The sequence below is a fragment of the Octodon degus genome, unplaced genomic scaffold (genome assembly GCF_000260255.1).
Source record: "Octodon degus isolate 3935 unplaced genomic scaffold, OctDeg1.0 scaffold00010, whole genome shotgun sequence".
In the NCBI taxonomy this organism is placed as follows: domain Eukaryota; kingdom Metazoa; phylum Chordata; class Mammalia; order Rodentia; family Octodontidae; genus Octodon; species Octodon degus.
The window spans coordinates 7984478-8000456 of NW_004524586.1; the positions used below are offsets into that span (position 1 = coordinate 7984478).

At 38.4% G+C, this 15979-nt stretch overlaps 1 protein-coding gene and 1 non-coding gene across 3 annotated transcripts in view; both read right to left on the bottom strand.

Annotated features, from left to right (window-relative positions):
* Cwf19l1 (CWF19 like 1, cell cycle control (S. pombe)) overlaps positions 1–15979 on the bottom strand; it is a 32569-nt gene that overhangs the window by 4689 nt on the left and 11901 nt on the right. For both annotated transcript variants that reach the window (XM_004625548.3, XM_023709084.1), the window contains 6 exons: positions 15167–15307; positions 14178–14292; positions 12496–12575; positions 1674–1883; positions 843–962; positions 190–287 (listed from right to left, as the gene is read on the bottom strand). In XM_004625548.3, the coding sequence (XP_004625605.1) occupies positions 190–287; positions 843–962; positions 1674–1883; positions 12496–12575; positions 14178–14292; positions 15167–15307 (764 nt within the window). The remainder of the gene's footprint in view (positions 1–189; positions 288–842; positions 963–1673; positions 1884–12495; positions 12576–14177; positions 14293–15166; positions 15308–15979) is intronic.
* LOC111815066 lies at positions 1145–1289 on the bottom strand. The gene has a single exon (XR_002819874.1). It is a non-coding gene; the product is annotated as a small nucleolar RNA SNORA12 (small nucleolar RNA).

The following is a 15979-nucleotide window of genomic DNA, read 5'->3' on the forward strand; positions in this document are numbered from 1 at the left end:
AAAAAAAGTACATTGTTTCAAAAAACTGTCAAGCTACATTTCATTGTGTATCACATGGCTGATCTGATGTGCCCTGATGCAATTTCCTTGAGGTAAGGTACATTTCCTATTTGGCTTATTATCAACTGTTCACACCACTCATCACTTTGTTTACAATAGTTCTACTGAAAAGAAGGAAAACATACAAACCTTCCAAACTGCAAAGGAAAATTCCTTTTAATTCTGTGGAAAAGTTTCTCTCCTGTGTCAAGTTCAACATAAAAATATGCTGCTCCTGGCTGTGCAATCTGAAGTAAACAGAACGGTATCAGGACATGTAATAGTGCTTTGAAGATAGCTCAGCTCTCAAAAGCTCTAATTTGGCAAAAAATTCAATTTAAAGAAAACAGATATGTGAAGAGCTACAGATTCCAAACTACTAAGTGGTACTACAGCTTAAAAAGTCAGATTGCAGGGTAAGGGAGAATGGCTCAGTAGAATAAGCGCTTCCCTGGCAAGCACAAGGGCCTGAGTTCAATCCCCAGCTCCACAAAAACAAAAACAAGAACAAAAACAAAAAAAACAGTCTGATTGCCAGGCATTACCAGTATCATCACTGGCACCCTCCTGCTAAGTGGCCACCACAGGAAATGTCTAGTTTCTTGCTCTTCTCACAAAAATCACCAAGACTTTGTTGTAATGCTATTTCCATCTCCAGTCCAATCAATATGCTGTGATCTAATTCCAAATTATCCACTGCTTATGTAACATTTGTGAAATTCCTAGATAGTACTTTAGGCTAGCCATGTAAAAAATTAGATCTTTTACTCCTTCTTGAAAATGGCCAGACCCTCCTGTTTTACCTGCTTGATGTCAGAGTGTTCTGGGATTTCCAGTAGTTCTATCTGCTGCTCTTGTGCCTGGGTAATGAAGGCATCTTTAATGTCATCAGTAGCACAGCAGCTAAGTGGTACAGGAATGACCTGGACACGGGTTGGGGGAATAGGGACAATTCATTGTGTAGGTCCCAGAGAGGTTATGTCTATATAGTTTCTGAAAAGTAGCAAATCCATCACAGGGGTGAAAAAGCACCCCTCAGCACAGACTCTCCTCAGGCCAGACAGGTGTTAGTCAGCCTGTCTGTAGGACTTAAACTTATGAGACAGACTGTAAGAGCCAATATTTGATGCACAAAAAGCTCAAGAGAGATCTTTCTGTCTTAAGCCTTTGCCAGCTCCTTACAATGTATGTGGTAGAGTCGGGCCCATTTGAAAACTTGACAAATGAGCCAGAAAGAAACTACCACAACCACAACCACTAAATTTCTGAGCTATTAGCTCCTTTGGCCTCTGATGCTATTTTCTATTTTTAAGCCTTCACTCATATAGGACCTCCATACAAAATTCCATTCTATACCTTTACCTAGCATGGCCTACATCTTCCTTGGAACTTCTCTAAATTACTCCTTTTCTAGCACTCAGCATCCTGCTGTTCACTTATATCCACCATGTACTTCCCTGTGAAATCTCTAGAGTTATCACCAGATACTTTCAAATAACATTTTAATATTATGATAATTCATAATACTATAAATATTAAATTTAAATATTAAGTTAACCACTTCTTAAATATTTATTTATCAGTATCAAGGTTATCATAGTGCCCTCTTACGTTCCTGGACAGAGGTCACTTACCTGGAGCTGGAGGTGGTGACTCTTATAATTTCTCTCAAACAGAACACACCGTTTCCCTCGACTCTTAAAGAAGCATCTTAGGGTAGCCTTATATTTCTCCACCTCTTCTACCACCTCTGCTGAAAGCTCCACTACTGACTGGTAGTGTCCAATAGGCAGTATGAGGACATGATCATCAGATAAACCTCCTTTGGCCAGGGCAAGGTAGCACTGAAGAAGAAACAGAGTTGAGACACCAATACTGCATGTATGATTTTCTGAAAAGCCTGTATAAAGAGTGTGAGTGTATAGGAAAAGGCTCTATTAATAGAAATTCTACTTTTAAAAATCTGGTGTTAGAGATTAGAGCGATAATGTTCTCAAGTGCCTTCTGAAGAATGAGATCAGACCTAACAGATTTGTATACAAGGATCAAATAAGCTGGGAGCACACAGGAAGGCTTTTGAATTCAAACACTACTGCAGAAAGAGACCAGAACCATGACTACATGGATTGTCCTTCCCAGGCTCCAAACTTAAAAAGAACATTTCGGTTATTATCGCTTTCCCTTCAACCACAGAAGAATTGTATTTTTGATTTCTTTTTTTAGTTTTTTTTTTTTCCTTGTATTTTAGGGGAAGGGTCAATAGGGTGTTCAGGGTCTCACTACTAGATCGGACTCATAGTGCTCCGCCTGCTTACAACCTCCCAAGAGCTGGGATTACAGGCCCCGTGGGCGAGGCCAGCACGGCAGGCCTGTGGATCAAACCCCCAGGCCCTTGTGCCTGCTTGCAGGTGCTTTAATCCGCTGGGCTATTTGGCTGGCCAAAAGTTGAGAAGGATCTCGGTTTTTTTGGCTGGCTCAGGCTGCCTTAAGGGCGGGTCTGATAAGGCATGTGGAGCTGGGGACCGAACCATGATATCCTGCACCTGACTGCATTTGCATAAGCAGGCACTTAAACAACTGGGCTAACCAGCAGGCCCCCTTGATTTCAGAATGAGTGCTGTGGTTACTTTTCTCTTGTTGCTGAGAAAAAACACTCAAAACCTAAAATTAAAGAAGAAAGTTTACTTAGCTCACAGTTTGCAGAGGTTTCAGGCCATACCTAGTGGGCTCCAAGTCAGAGCAGCACATGACAGAGGGCAAAAGTTCAGGGTGACAGGAAAAAACAAAAGCAACAAGAGCAAAAAGGGAAGAGCAAAAACAGCAAGCATCTTTCCCTCCCCTATACTGCATGCAAGCTACCAGCCTGTTATGGTTTGTGTTCAGGTGTCCCCCAAAATCTCATGCAGTCACTGGGGTGGACTTCTATAGGTTGTGATTCATTCATGATCCAATGCTGGGATTATGGGTGTGAGTGCTACATCTGCTCTGGGGCAGAGAGCCCGGATGCTGTATAAGGAAGGAAGAGACGCCTACTCTTTGCCTCTGTTGCTGCTAAGGTTCCCTCTGCTCCTTTTTTTTAAAAAAATGTATTTGGTACAGGGTCTCACTATGAAGCTCGGACTCATAGTGATCCTCCTGTTTTCGGCCTTCTCAGCACTGGGATTACAGGTATGAACCACCATGCCCTGTCTTGGTGGCTGGTTCAGTGTGCCTGGGGATGGGGCCAGCAAGACCTGTGGTGCGGGCGGTGGGGAGGGAACGGAGCCCCAGTTCCTGCACTTGCCTAAGAAGGTGCTTAGTCGGCTGAGCTATCTCACTGGCCCTGCTCTGCCTTTTTGCTCTTTTTGTTTTGCAGTTTTTCACTGCCATGAACTGCTTCCCTTTACCATGTGCCACTCTGCCTTGCAGCTAGTTGACTATAGACTGAAACCTTCACAAACTGAGCTAAATACCTTTCTTTCCTTAATTTTGGATGTTAGGTACCTTGTCCCAGGAAGGAGGAAAAAGTAACTAAGACACAGCACTACGAGGGGTGTAGCACTCACACCCCATAATCCTAGCATAGGCCCAGAGTCACTCAAAAACTCCAGAAAGTCACTGAGGCTTTGTGGGGGACATTTAAACACAAACCACAACAAGTACTTTTCCCTGCCAGTAACATCTAAACCTATTTGTCACCAAATAAACTCTGGGTTCACAAATTCGTACGAATGTGTCCCTACAGACTTATCCTGATAACTAAACTTCATAAAATAAGAAGAAACATACAGCTTAAGGGAGTGGAAGAGGGACCTTAAACTCAGATTTGCCCAAAAAGGTATAGAACCAAAGTTCCCAACAATAAATATTGATCTTTCATAGCAAATAAATTTATCTGTCAACAGTAAAATATGCAGGATTATTATACCATTCCTATACTCTTTGAAGGGAAGACAATGTGGATAACAAAGGAGCAAAAGAATATCCATGTAAGCAAATACAGGTACTTAAAAAAACCCTCCAATTCAAAGCACTCTTTTCTCAAAGTTAAGGCTGAAGGATGCCATCATTTATTTCTCATCTACAGTGATAAAGTTCATCAGAATGACAGGATATATAACAGAAACAAACTAAAGCATGATCATCCTTGATTTATTTGGCAGCAAGGACAAGCAAATCTGTAACGTTAATTTACTAGATAAGAAGTTCATCACAACCTTGGAGGTACTAAAACTTTTTTACAATGAATTTCTTTTTCCTGTTTTGTGGTAGTGGGCAACTTACAAGACCCTGTACAAAGAATAGAAAATGACTTGGATGTAACTCAGTTTTCTGGTCCTGGGTTTGATCCCCAGTACGGCCAAAAAGGAAAAAAAAATAATCACCAGTCCTGATCCCAGGAATATCTCCAAGAGATACAAATCTGCCAACGTATGACCTGAGAAACAAATGTGAAAGACTGGAACTTTTTAGTCTGAAACAAAGTGAAAAATAAAACTGATATTTTGGTCAGTGTGTAAGAGGCCACAAAATAAGACCTTTAGACTATTAGGATAAATTGAAGAAAGGTCATCCTCAGAAACTAAATTGACAAAAAATCACTGAAAACTAGATTAAAGCAGTATGTAGAAGCACTACACTCTATGAAATCATTTGTAAATACTCCCCTCAAGAATCTTGATGAACATCTTTCTACACTTTATCTTAGCCAAAAGGCCAAGAAGTGATAGAAACTCCTGGGTCTAGTCATAGGTTACTAGAGTGTATTCATAATCCTGAATATTAACTTTTCTTAATTCTAACAGAAATAAATGATTATAGTCTATTTGGAGACTGGAGAAATGTGGATCAAAGAATATTTTTACTTAATGTCTAACTGAACCCTGTCCAGTGACAATTACCTAAAGGTACTATTTTATGTGAAACAGAATGACTTTCCTGCAAGACACAAGTAATTCACCAGGGCTTTCTCAGTCTGAGAGAAATCATACTCAAGATCTCCTAGTTCCTGAGCCTGATTCAATGCTTTCTAACTGAGCAACTTTATAATTATTATCTTGGAGTTACCAGATACTTTCATCAGGGCTGGAGGATGTGAGTCTTCCTGTCCATGAGGAAGCTACATCTTTTACTGTTACCCACAGAAATTTGTCACTCTAGTCTTTCATATGGTTAGTATAATTCAGTTCCCAGTGTTACATAATTCTAGATTTTATTTATTTATTGTTTTAAATCCTAGATTTAAAAAAAGTTATGTTCAAATTTCTGATTCTGAGTTGGGCAGATTCATACTTGTAATCTCAGCACTCTGATAAGCTGAGCAGAGGATACCACGTCTGAGCCCAGCTTGGCCAACTTAAGACCCTATCTAAAAATTAAAACAACAGCAACAACAAAACCAAAATAAAGACTTAAATCTGAAGATGTAATGAAAATAGCAACTTTTTTTTTTTCTTTTTCTTTTTTTTAAGATGAGATCTCACTCAATTGCCTGGGTTTCGTTACTGATGGGAATATAAAATAATGTTACCCTTTTTGAAAAAGTTTCTTAGTCCTCCAACTGAAGACCCTCCTGCTCTCAGCCCTCCAGGGACCTGGGACTTCAGCTGTGCATGAGCAGTGACTGGCTCCGTATCACCGCTATTAACCCAATATGAAGCTAAGGAGCAGAAGACTCCCTTCTCGGGACGAAGAAAATTTCCACTTTAAATAGCAGCAATGAGCCCAAGCAAAGTAATAGTTCCAAGTAGTATGTATTCAAAGTACAAACAGTTTGAGAAGTATACAAAAGCTTCACCCTAGGAGATCCACACCTATTTGTGATAGGAGGAGGCAAGAAAGGCTCAGTGTTCTCATGAAATTGACTCTACAAAAATACCACAGAAGAAACGCTATGGTTAGGGGCTGGCCAAATAGCTCAGCCGATTACAGCACCTGCTTAGGCAGATGCAGCAGCCGGGGTTTGATCCCTGAAATGGTGATTGAGACTGGGCGTGGTGGCGCGCAACTATAATCCCAGCTTTTGGGAGGCTGAACACAGGCAGATCACTACGAGTCCCATCTACGTAGTGAGACCATGTACACCCTGTAGACCTGTCCTAAAATACAAAAAAAAAAAAAAAAGAAAGAAAGAAAGAAATGCTATGGTTGAAGACTAATGATGGGCTAGGGTTGTAGTTTAGTGGTACTGCCCTTGTCCAGCATCTGCAAGGTCCTAAGACATACATACAAAACAAAACAAAGCACAGCAAAGCTAACAAAAAATTAGTAACAAATGTTGGCAGGGATAAAGACATCCTTATACATTATTGATAGGAATATAAAATAATGTCACCATTTTTGAAAAAGTTTTAGTTTCCTACAAAGTTAAGAAAGTTATATTACTTAGCTATTTCATTCCTTAGTGTCTTTCCAAAAGAAATGAAAACATAAGTCTGCACAAACAGTTGTATGCAAATCTTACATGGGAGCATTATCCCTAATAGTCAAGTAGAAACAACCCAAATGTCCATCAGGTGATAAGAGTACAGACAAAATGTGTTATAGCCACACAAAGAATACTACTTGGCAATAAAAAGTAATGAAGGGTGGTTTTTTTTTTTTTGCTCCGAACGCCTTCAGGGCAGGTTTGGCTGACTTGAGTTGTGGGGAATCGAACCACAGCAACTTGAGCCTGACTGCTTTGTTGAAGCAGCCACTTAAAGAACTGAGCTAAGGGGCAGGCCCCAATAAAAAGGAATGAAATACTAGTGCATACTATGACATATACATCTCAAGAATATGATGAGAGACACAGGGACTTCCAGGAAAATGGCAGAGTGACAAGTGATAACGACTCAGTTTGTCTGAGATTCAGTTCAGACATTGGAAAATAACTTAGGAAAAAAGAAAAAAAAGTAGTAGATGACTTTGGTACCAGAAGGATTGGAAAAATTAAAACTTACCAAGAAATTCAAGAAATAAAACACAAAATGAAGCATGGTAAGGTCAGTACACACTTCCTCCCTAGCATGGCTTGTAGGAAAGGGAGACCTAATCTACAGAGAAAAAGGCCCTCTACAGAGGGCTTCAGGAAGAAACACTGGTAGAATGGCCTAGCGGTGCTGGGATCTGTAGGCAGAGTGTAGGATTTTGCTTCCACGCGAGTCTTTCACTCTAGTCCTGTGACGGTGTACCTAATGCCCAAACTTCAACCTAAAACCCACTTGCTTATTGCAAAGTACCAACACTACAATTATATCTGAATACTATGGTTTTAGTTTACCAAAAAACAATTATTATCTGATGCTTGGCTGCTGAGGCAACTTGGCTCACGTGCCAACAGAGATGGCTCTGCATACCTGCTGTGGCACACGTACCACAGGTTGACCATCGTTGTTGTCATCTAAGTGCCCTACATATCTCTGGAGAGAGTACTTGGCTGGACACCATTCTGGGAAAGGGTAAAGTGTTTAAACCCAGGACTCAAAGCAGCAGTTGCACAACTTCACTTCAGGGCTTTCGGCATCCAGCAGGTGAATAAACTACTGAAGTCAGGGAGCACGCAGGAAAGACTGCCCGAGGGGATCAAGGTAAAGGACACAGGCTCTACCCTCATGGCCGGAGGGCAGGTTCAGCCTGAGCTGCACTGGTGCCCTTACCCGAGTCATTCAGCCTGCTGGTGCCTACATCCCATGCAGATCTGAGGTCAGACTGCCTTCTTTATCTAACAGTGTGAGCAGGGACACGTCCTGATGGGGATGCTGCCCAAAAATTGTAGATCCCAGGAGAAAACCACGCATTCAGAATCACAGAGAGATTTCCTCTTGCTCTCCCCCTGTCTATTTTGTTTTTGTTTTTCATTGTTCTTTTTATCCTTTCTTTTTCCTTTATCCATTATTAAGGTTTGGAGAATTCTCATTTGTCCTCTATCTCACCTCTTATTTCTTTTTCATACTCTTTTTTTCTTAATTTACTTTTCTTCCTTTCACTTATTTTTTTTCTCTCTTACTTCTATTCTTTTTTTTTTTTTTTTTTTCTTTCTTTTCTTTTTTTTCCCCTTTGGCGGAGTCTGGGATGGAACTCGGGCTACTGAGTCATCTATTCTTGGCCCTCATTGATCTAATTCTATAAACACTGTTCTACTCTCCAAAAGGATCCTTTGTACCACTTCTCCTTCCCTCTTTTTCCTATATAGTTTAAAGTTCCAAGGGGCTGGGGAGATGGCTCAGTAGAATAAGTACTTCCTTGGCAAGTGCAAGGGTCTGAGTTCAATCCCCGGTTCCGCAAAATAAATAAATAAATAAATAAATAAATAAATAAAGTTCCAAATTTTTCCTCTTGCATTTGTCCATTTCCAACCCTCTATATCTTTAATAGTGTAAAAACAGTTTTACTAAAGTTTACATTGTTGACTCTACAAAATTACTCTTGAATTCTTTTTTACCATAAGTAGATATAGTTGTTTCATATAGTACATATTAGCTATAAGTCAACACTTGGGTTGTCTTTAATGGATTCTTTTGGTACTGCAACACTCAGATACCTTTGCGACATTAACAATACTGGAGTACATTCTCAGAGAGTATCTATCCCTTCCAAGTTAACCAAGGTGGTCAGATCCTGTAGCGGAGGTGGTCAGATCAGTTAGCCCTGCCTAAAGTACATCACTGAAAAGTCACTAAGAGAATTCTATACTCACAACAAAGTTTTTATAGTATAAGCATCCATAAATCTTAGCAAAAACAATAGAAACAAACAAGGTAACGAAGTGTCTCCAAAAGTTCCCACTTGCCCCCAAGCCAATTCAGTGGGCACCATGGGGGAAAATAGCTAAGCCACACACCCAAGTTACCTGAAAGTATAAGAGAGGAGGTTACAAAACAGACAAAGAGGTCCTTAGTAAGGTCACAAAAGATAAAACTAAACATAACAGAAGTAATAACATGATCCAGGACCTTTCAAAGACACTTTAAAAAGCCAGCTAAGCTAAATAAAACTATACAAAACACAAATAACCAGTTTAGCAAAGAACTTAAATCCATAAAAAGATTTCAAGTAGAAATCTAGGAGCCTAAAAATTGTATTTGAAGCATGGGCACAAAAGCAACCAATGTGAGGACAAAATTTCAGAACTTGATGACAATGATGTCTACAAAGATCAGTTACTCAAAGAAACTTTAAATGCAACAAGACAACATGAAAATTGGATCAAACACTGCTAGATGGCACAATAAGCTCTAAGAGTAATAGGAATAAGTGAAAAATCATAAAACAATACAAATGGAATTAAACAAAAACCCCTGATCGCAGATATGGCAAAAAATGCCCCCCAAATAGGAAAATAAATAAATAAATATACAGATAAGTGATGCATATAAAACCTCAAGTAGCCACAACCAAGAGAACTTTTCTGCTCTACATTATACTCAAAGTACCAGAAGTCTATCACAGGGACAAAATCTTAAATGTAAGAGAAAGGCAGAGAATCACATATAAATGTGAACTCATTAGAATTACAGCAGACTTCTCAACACAACTTAAAGGCCAGGAGTGCTTACAGTGAAATGTTTCAAGCCCTAAAAGTTACCAGTGCTTAAACCTGACTTATATATTCTGCAAAACTTTCCTTCAAACCTGGTGGAAAAATAAGGCACTTCCATGACAAGGAATACCTCAAGAAATTCTTAACTATCAAACTAGCATTACAAAAATTCTTGAGGATGTTCTAGAAAGAGACAATGAAAACCAGAATTCCAGTAAATCAAAAACAATGAATACACCTGGCAGAATGAGCAACTAAATCAAAAGGTGGGGGAAAAATGGAAATGAGCTAAAAGAAAATAGTGCAATGAAAAGAACAGGTCAATACCTTCGAGCACCGGTGGCAAACCTATGGCACATGCTGCAGCAGGGTGTGTGTATCACAAAACACTCTAACAGGTTCACCCTTCCTATCTCAGAGTAATAACTGTTAATGTAAATGATCTCAATTCCCCAATCAAAAGGCACAGATTGGTGGAATGGATCAAGAAACAAAACACAACAATACGCAGTACACAAGAAACATTTTTAATTCAAAAAGAAATTCAAAGATTAAAAATGAAAAAATGGAAGATATTACATGAAACAGGAGCCCAGAAATATATAGAAGTAGTCATCCTACTTTCAAAGAAAACTGACTTCAAGACAAAACTGATTAGAAGAGACAAGATCACTACATATCGGTTAAGAGAGAAAAATTTAAAATATATACATACCAACTATAGGCATGCCCAATTTCATGAAACAAACACTAACAGACATAAAAAATCAGATAAACACCAATACAATTGTGATAGGGGATCTCAATACTCCACTGTCACAAATCCATGGCTTGACTAGACAGACTAGTTAGTTTGAATGAAACCTTCAAATAAATGGACTTAATAGATATCTACAGAATGTTCCATCTAAAAAAAAAAAAAAAAAAAAGAATGTTCCATCTAACAACAGAACACACATTCTTTTCAGTAGCACCTGGCACTTTCTCCAAAATAGACTACATACTAGCTATTATCCCATATAAGCAAGCTTAATAAATGTTAAAGAACAGAAATTATCCCATGTATATTATCAGATCACTGTGCAATCAATAGTCACAGATAAAATTAAGAGAATTAGGCAATTACTAGAATGAAATGATAATGCAGTACCACATTCTGGAACCTCTGGGACACCACAAAAGCAGTCCTGTAGGGAAGTTTATAGCTGGGGATTATAATCCCCACATCAGAAAAACAAAGTGAGCTCAAATAAATAACCTATTGATACATATCAATGTCCTAGAAAAATAAGAACGATTCAAATCCCAAGCTAGGAAGAAAATGATAAAAAGCAGAAGAGAAATTAATGAAACCAAGACTAAACAAAAATCAAAAAACAAAGAATCAATGAATCCAGGTTGCTTCTTTCATGCTTTCCAACAGAATGAAGAGACAATTTACAGTATAGGACAAAACTTTTACCACATATTTCTCAGACAAAGATATTAATCTAGAATATATACAGAATACAAAAAACAAAAACTAGCCCCTCCTCAATTCAAAGGCCCATTCAAAACGTGGGCATCTGAAATGAATGACACTTCTCAGATGAAGAAGTACAAATGGACAATAAATAGATAAAAGACAGTTCACCATTGAGGACCATTAGAGAAATGCAAATTAAAACAACTCTGAAACACAGATTCTATTGCACTTCAGAAAGAATGACTATCTTCAAGAAATCCAACAATAACAAATACAGCAGAAGCTGCAAGGGCAAAGCAACACTTCATTGTTAGTGGAGTGTAAACTGGAAATGAATATGGAGATTCCTCAAAAAAGTAGAAATAAAAATTATATTTAATCCAGCAATTCCCCTTCTAGATATTGTCCCTTCTAGATCTCATTCCAAGAGTTAGAGATCTTGTTAGAGTGAAACATGCATACTCAGTAGCACAACTCATAATAGCTAAATCTTAGAAGCAGCCTACATGTGCATCAACATATAAACAAGTAAAGAAAATGTATTTATGCCCAATGAGTATTACTGAGCTTGAAGAAAGATAAGCTTGAGTCATTTGTAGGAAAACTGATACAACTTGAGAACACAGATTTAAGTGCAGTAAATCAGACACATATGCTGAAATATTGCATGGCTTCTTTTATATGAGAAATCCAATACATAAAGTTAAGTGCATATGAGCCGGGAGATGGCTCAGTGGAATAAGCACTTCCCTGGCAAGTGCAAGGGCCTGAGTGCAATCTCTGGTTCTGCCAAAAAAAAAAAAAAAAAAAAAAAAGTTAAGTGCACAATAAAAGCCAAGTAATAGGAAAAAAAGAGAAAAGTTATTGTAATGTTTCATGGCCAATGTATCTAAAAGTGTACCTTAATTTAGTATGATTGTTTCATGTGTTTTATATGTTTTTGTAACCTGTTAGTCTGCCTGTTAATCTGTGTATATGTCAATTAACTTGATAAAGTGTTCTAAAATAAATAAATGTGATGCTAGCAAAAATAAAAAAGAAAAGGAAAGGGTGAAAAGAATAAGCTATGTCAGGTACCTGTACTAATTCCCTACAATGAATGCATGAATGTATTCATTATGTACTGTAAATATGCATCAATAAAAATACTTTTTAAAAAACCAGACACCAAAGACCATATACTATATAATCCCAACTATGTGAAATGTCCAAAAACCACAAACCTGTGTAAACAGTAAGCAGACTAGTGATGACCTGGGGATAAGGGTAAAGATGGAGAGTAAATACAACTGCAAAAGACATCTCATTGGAGTGACAGAAATGTCGAAAACTTACTATGCCATAGCTGCCTTACTCAGTTAGCCTGCTTAAAAATATTCAATAAACTATACCCTAAAAATAGTTAAGTTTGATATGCCGATCATGTCTCAGTAACATTAATAAAAATAAACAGGTATCTCCTCCGTAAAAGATCCCTGGAATAACTTACATGTGTGCCAATGTTGACCACCAAATGCTTTTCCACTTCAGGGCTGGCAAGGCAAAACCAGCAAGGTCCTGGAGGCTGAGCTTCACGTGGAAGAAAGCCAGTGTTAGTAGGGCCTGAGAGCTATAACATACCCCATAAAACTCAGGCTTGTCTGATTTTTATATACCGCAAAGAGTATAGCACAGCTTCAAGAAGCTGGAATTGTGCTCCTCAGCATATCTACACACCATTATCGCTGGAAACAATCTCTATTACAACAGTTCTGAAATTGTAACCAATTCCAGGTAGTGACCCACAAATAGGTTATCTTGAAATTGAACAGAAAAAATGACTATGGAAAGGAGACAAGGAAAATTATATTCAAATTGTGCTTTTAAAAAATCATACAGTTTCAGGACACAAAAATTATTCAAGCTTTTTTTCCCTTTCTTGAAAAATTAGTAAGGGCCTGAAAGACAACGTCCTCCTACCAACTCTCATCCTCTGGGAGTGTACTATTTAGAGGACAGTTTATTTCAATTTCAAACATTCTACTACAAATGGCCTGCATTTTAACATAGCTCACCAAATTGGTAAAACCTGACAAACACTTGAATACATATTGTAGATGAGTGGTGGTGAACCTATGGCACTTGTGCTGCTGCCAGCTGTTTGTTACCATGAAAGCTCCAAAAGGCCTGCCACCATTGCCCTAGATAATCTATTGTAAAGACACACCCAAATTCCCATAAACATACTCAGCTCAAGGCCACAAGATGCTTCTAACCCTCTTGAGAGCCCACATTCTATTTCTCTTGAAGGAGGACTTTCAAAATTCTGTCTAGAAAATCTCTATATGTCTCTTACTGATGCATTGTGAAAATTCTTTTTCTAGGATGGAAGTCTGAGAACTTGCAACTTTTCCAATGCGTGAGATGAGTCAAGGCTCCTTGAGAGACTGCTTTGGGAACACCCTTGGACTCTATGTGGTCATGATACCAAAGTGCAGTTAACTTGCAATTGGCTGCAATGAAAGAACATTGAACTTTCACTGCACTCCAGTTCTAGTCCCAGCTATCCCATGAACTAGCCACATAAGCCTCGGCAACAGTTAACCCTCCTAAGGTGATTCTTTATCCTTGAAATAAGAGGGGGGAGATAGGAATAAAAATCCTTTCTTCATTTTATTATTTTATGAACCTACATCTTTTTTTTTTAAAGATGTAATTAGTACAGGGTCTACAGGGCCTCACTACACAGATCGGACTCCTAGTGACCCTCCCATTCAGCCTTCCAAGAGATGGCACTGTAGGCACACACCACCACACCCAGTCTCAATCGATATTTCAGCGTGTCCTGGGGGCGGGGCTGGCAAGGCACGCTGGGGATCAAACCTGAACCCTATTACTGTGTCTGCTTAAGCAGATCCTTTAATCTGCTGAGCTATCTGGCTGGCCCCTGCATTGGTTTTATACACTCTTTACTTCATCATAGTTTAAAACACAAAGGAAAGAATCTGTTTCTATGGCTTTTAGAGAAAATGCCTCAGGTTCAAAGTCTGGCCATGCTTACATTATTTTTTCTAATGATTCTGTAAAATTTTCTTGTCAGAAGATGCTTTCTTGGCAATGCTACTTGCCATCGAAAACTACAATAATGGTTATTGCTCACACACACAAGACCAATGGAACCAAGATCCTTACGAGGTTTTCGAGGCTGCTTTGGGTGAGGAGAAGCTTTGCTATCTCTGCCCACGGATGAACGTTTTCTCCCTTCCTTTTCACTTAAATCAAAGAAGAATTGACAAGCTGGTTGTTCCTAGAATGGCAAAAGGGAGAAGAGTATATTATTCAGCTAACTTTTAGATAAGCCGCCAACCATTTACATACAAGGAAACATTCCTGCCATGCCATTCCTATTTGTTTTTCAGTCTTTCCTGCCTATTCCAGGAGTGAAAAATATCCTCCAAACCTGACACCTAAACTGTCAGTCGTGCATCTCAACACATGAATCCAAACTACCACCAAATTCACTGCTTTGGAAAAACAAATTAAAATGCAAGGTATAGAGCAATTATTGCCTAAAATCAATAGGAACCTAACAAATTTGTCTTTCCTTTCTCAAGGGGGACAAGGAGTGGTTCTACAGTTTCACAGGTTAAACAAATCCAACTGATCTTCTTAATTAAAGATATAAGAATCATTAAGAGCAAGAGAAATGTGGGAAGACAAAAAGTATTTTTTGAGAATACATGAAGTCTAAAAATAGAATACATGAAGTCTAAGAAGGCAGACCATGCTTGCTAGTAAGGGAATTCGACATTCCTTGCTTTGGTGGGTAAAAAATAATTTTATTATAAATCAGAAATTATATAGCTACTAAGCTATATCCTTACTTGAAGAGTTCAGGATAATTGACTTAAACAAAGAAAAACTTAACATATGAAACTATAACTCCAACATATGAATTAGTTTAACCAAAGAAAATCTTAATATGAAACAATTCCAAGTTATAACAAAAAACATTGAACTTAGCTGAAATCTACTAAGACTTTCTTAATACTACCATGATTTCTCATGGGAAAAAACGATTTTCATTCTAAGCATTAAATGTATTTAATATGCATTAACAGGAAAAGTACACTTTCAAGGGCAACGCTGTCCCCAGAATTCCACCCTCAATCAAAACGTACCTCAGGGGCAGGAATTTGCTTTCTTATGGAAGCTCCCTCCCCAGATTTTCTATAAGGGTTTTCAGTGACATCCGGAGGCTGTTTTATCAGTTCTGCTGCATCCATCAGTTTCATGGGAACAATACTGAATGCATAAAGATACTTTAAATACAAAGAACAGAACATCATTATCTATCTACATGTAACAAACTTATTTTACTGTGAAAATTTCACTGAAAACATGTGAAAATCAGTAAAATGAAAAGATTGCTGTGACTTGGAGAATGCATAGCAGTAAGTCAGATGTCAATTCTGAACTTTCTGCAGGGGCTTACCAACTACAGGCGAACAAATCAGAGCTACAGCCCTTACACAAATCCGGCATCCCCAGTAGCACAAGGGAAGAGTGTCACTACAAAGCCCAAAGGAGATTTGCTCTTTCACACCTGAAGACAAACTGCTGATCCTGTGAATGTTGTCAGCAGAAAAATGGTACTACCATTCTTTTTTATGACATTATGATTGGATAACACAGGGTCTCCCTCTCTGATATTATATGAATTCTGCTATATGTGCTGACAAAATTTTGTTAAGCCAAAAGTAAATATGCACATAAATATCTGGAACCTTGGTCTAATAGCAGAAATTGAAAACTTTAGATAAAGTACGGGCTGAGGAGATGGCTCAGTAGAATAAGTGCTTCCCTGGCAAGTGAAGGGCCTGAGTTTAATCCCTGGTTCTGCCAAAAAAATTAAATTAAATTAAATTTTAAAAATATGAATAAAGATGAGTATGGTGGTATATGCCCATAATCTCATCTACTTCGGACACTGA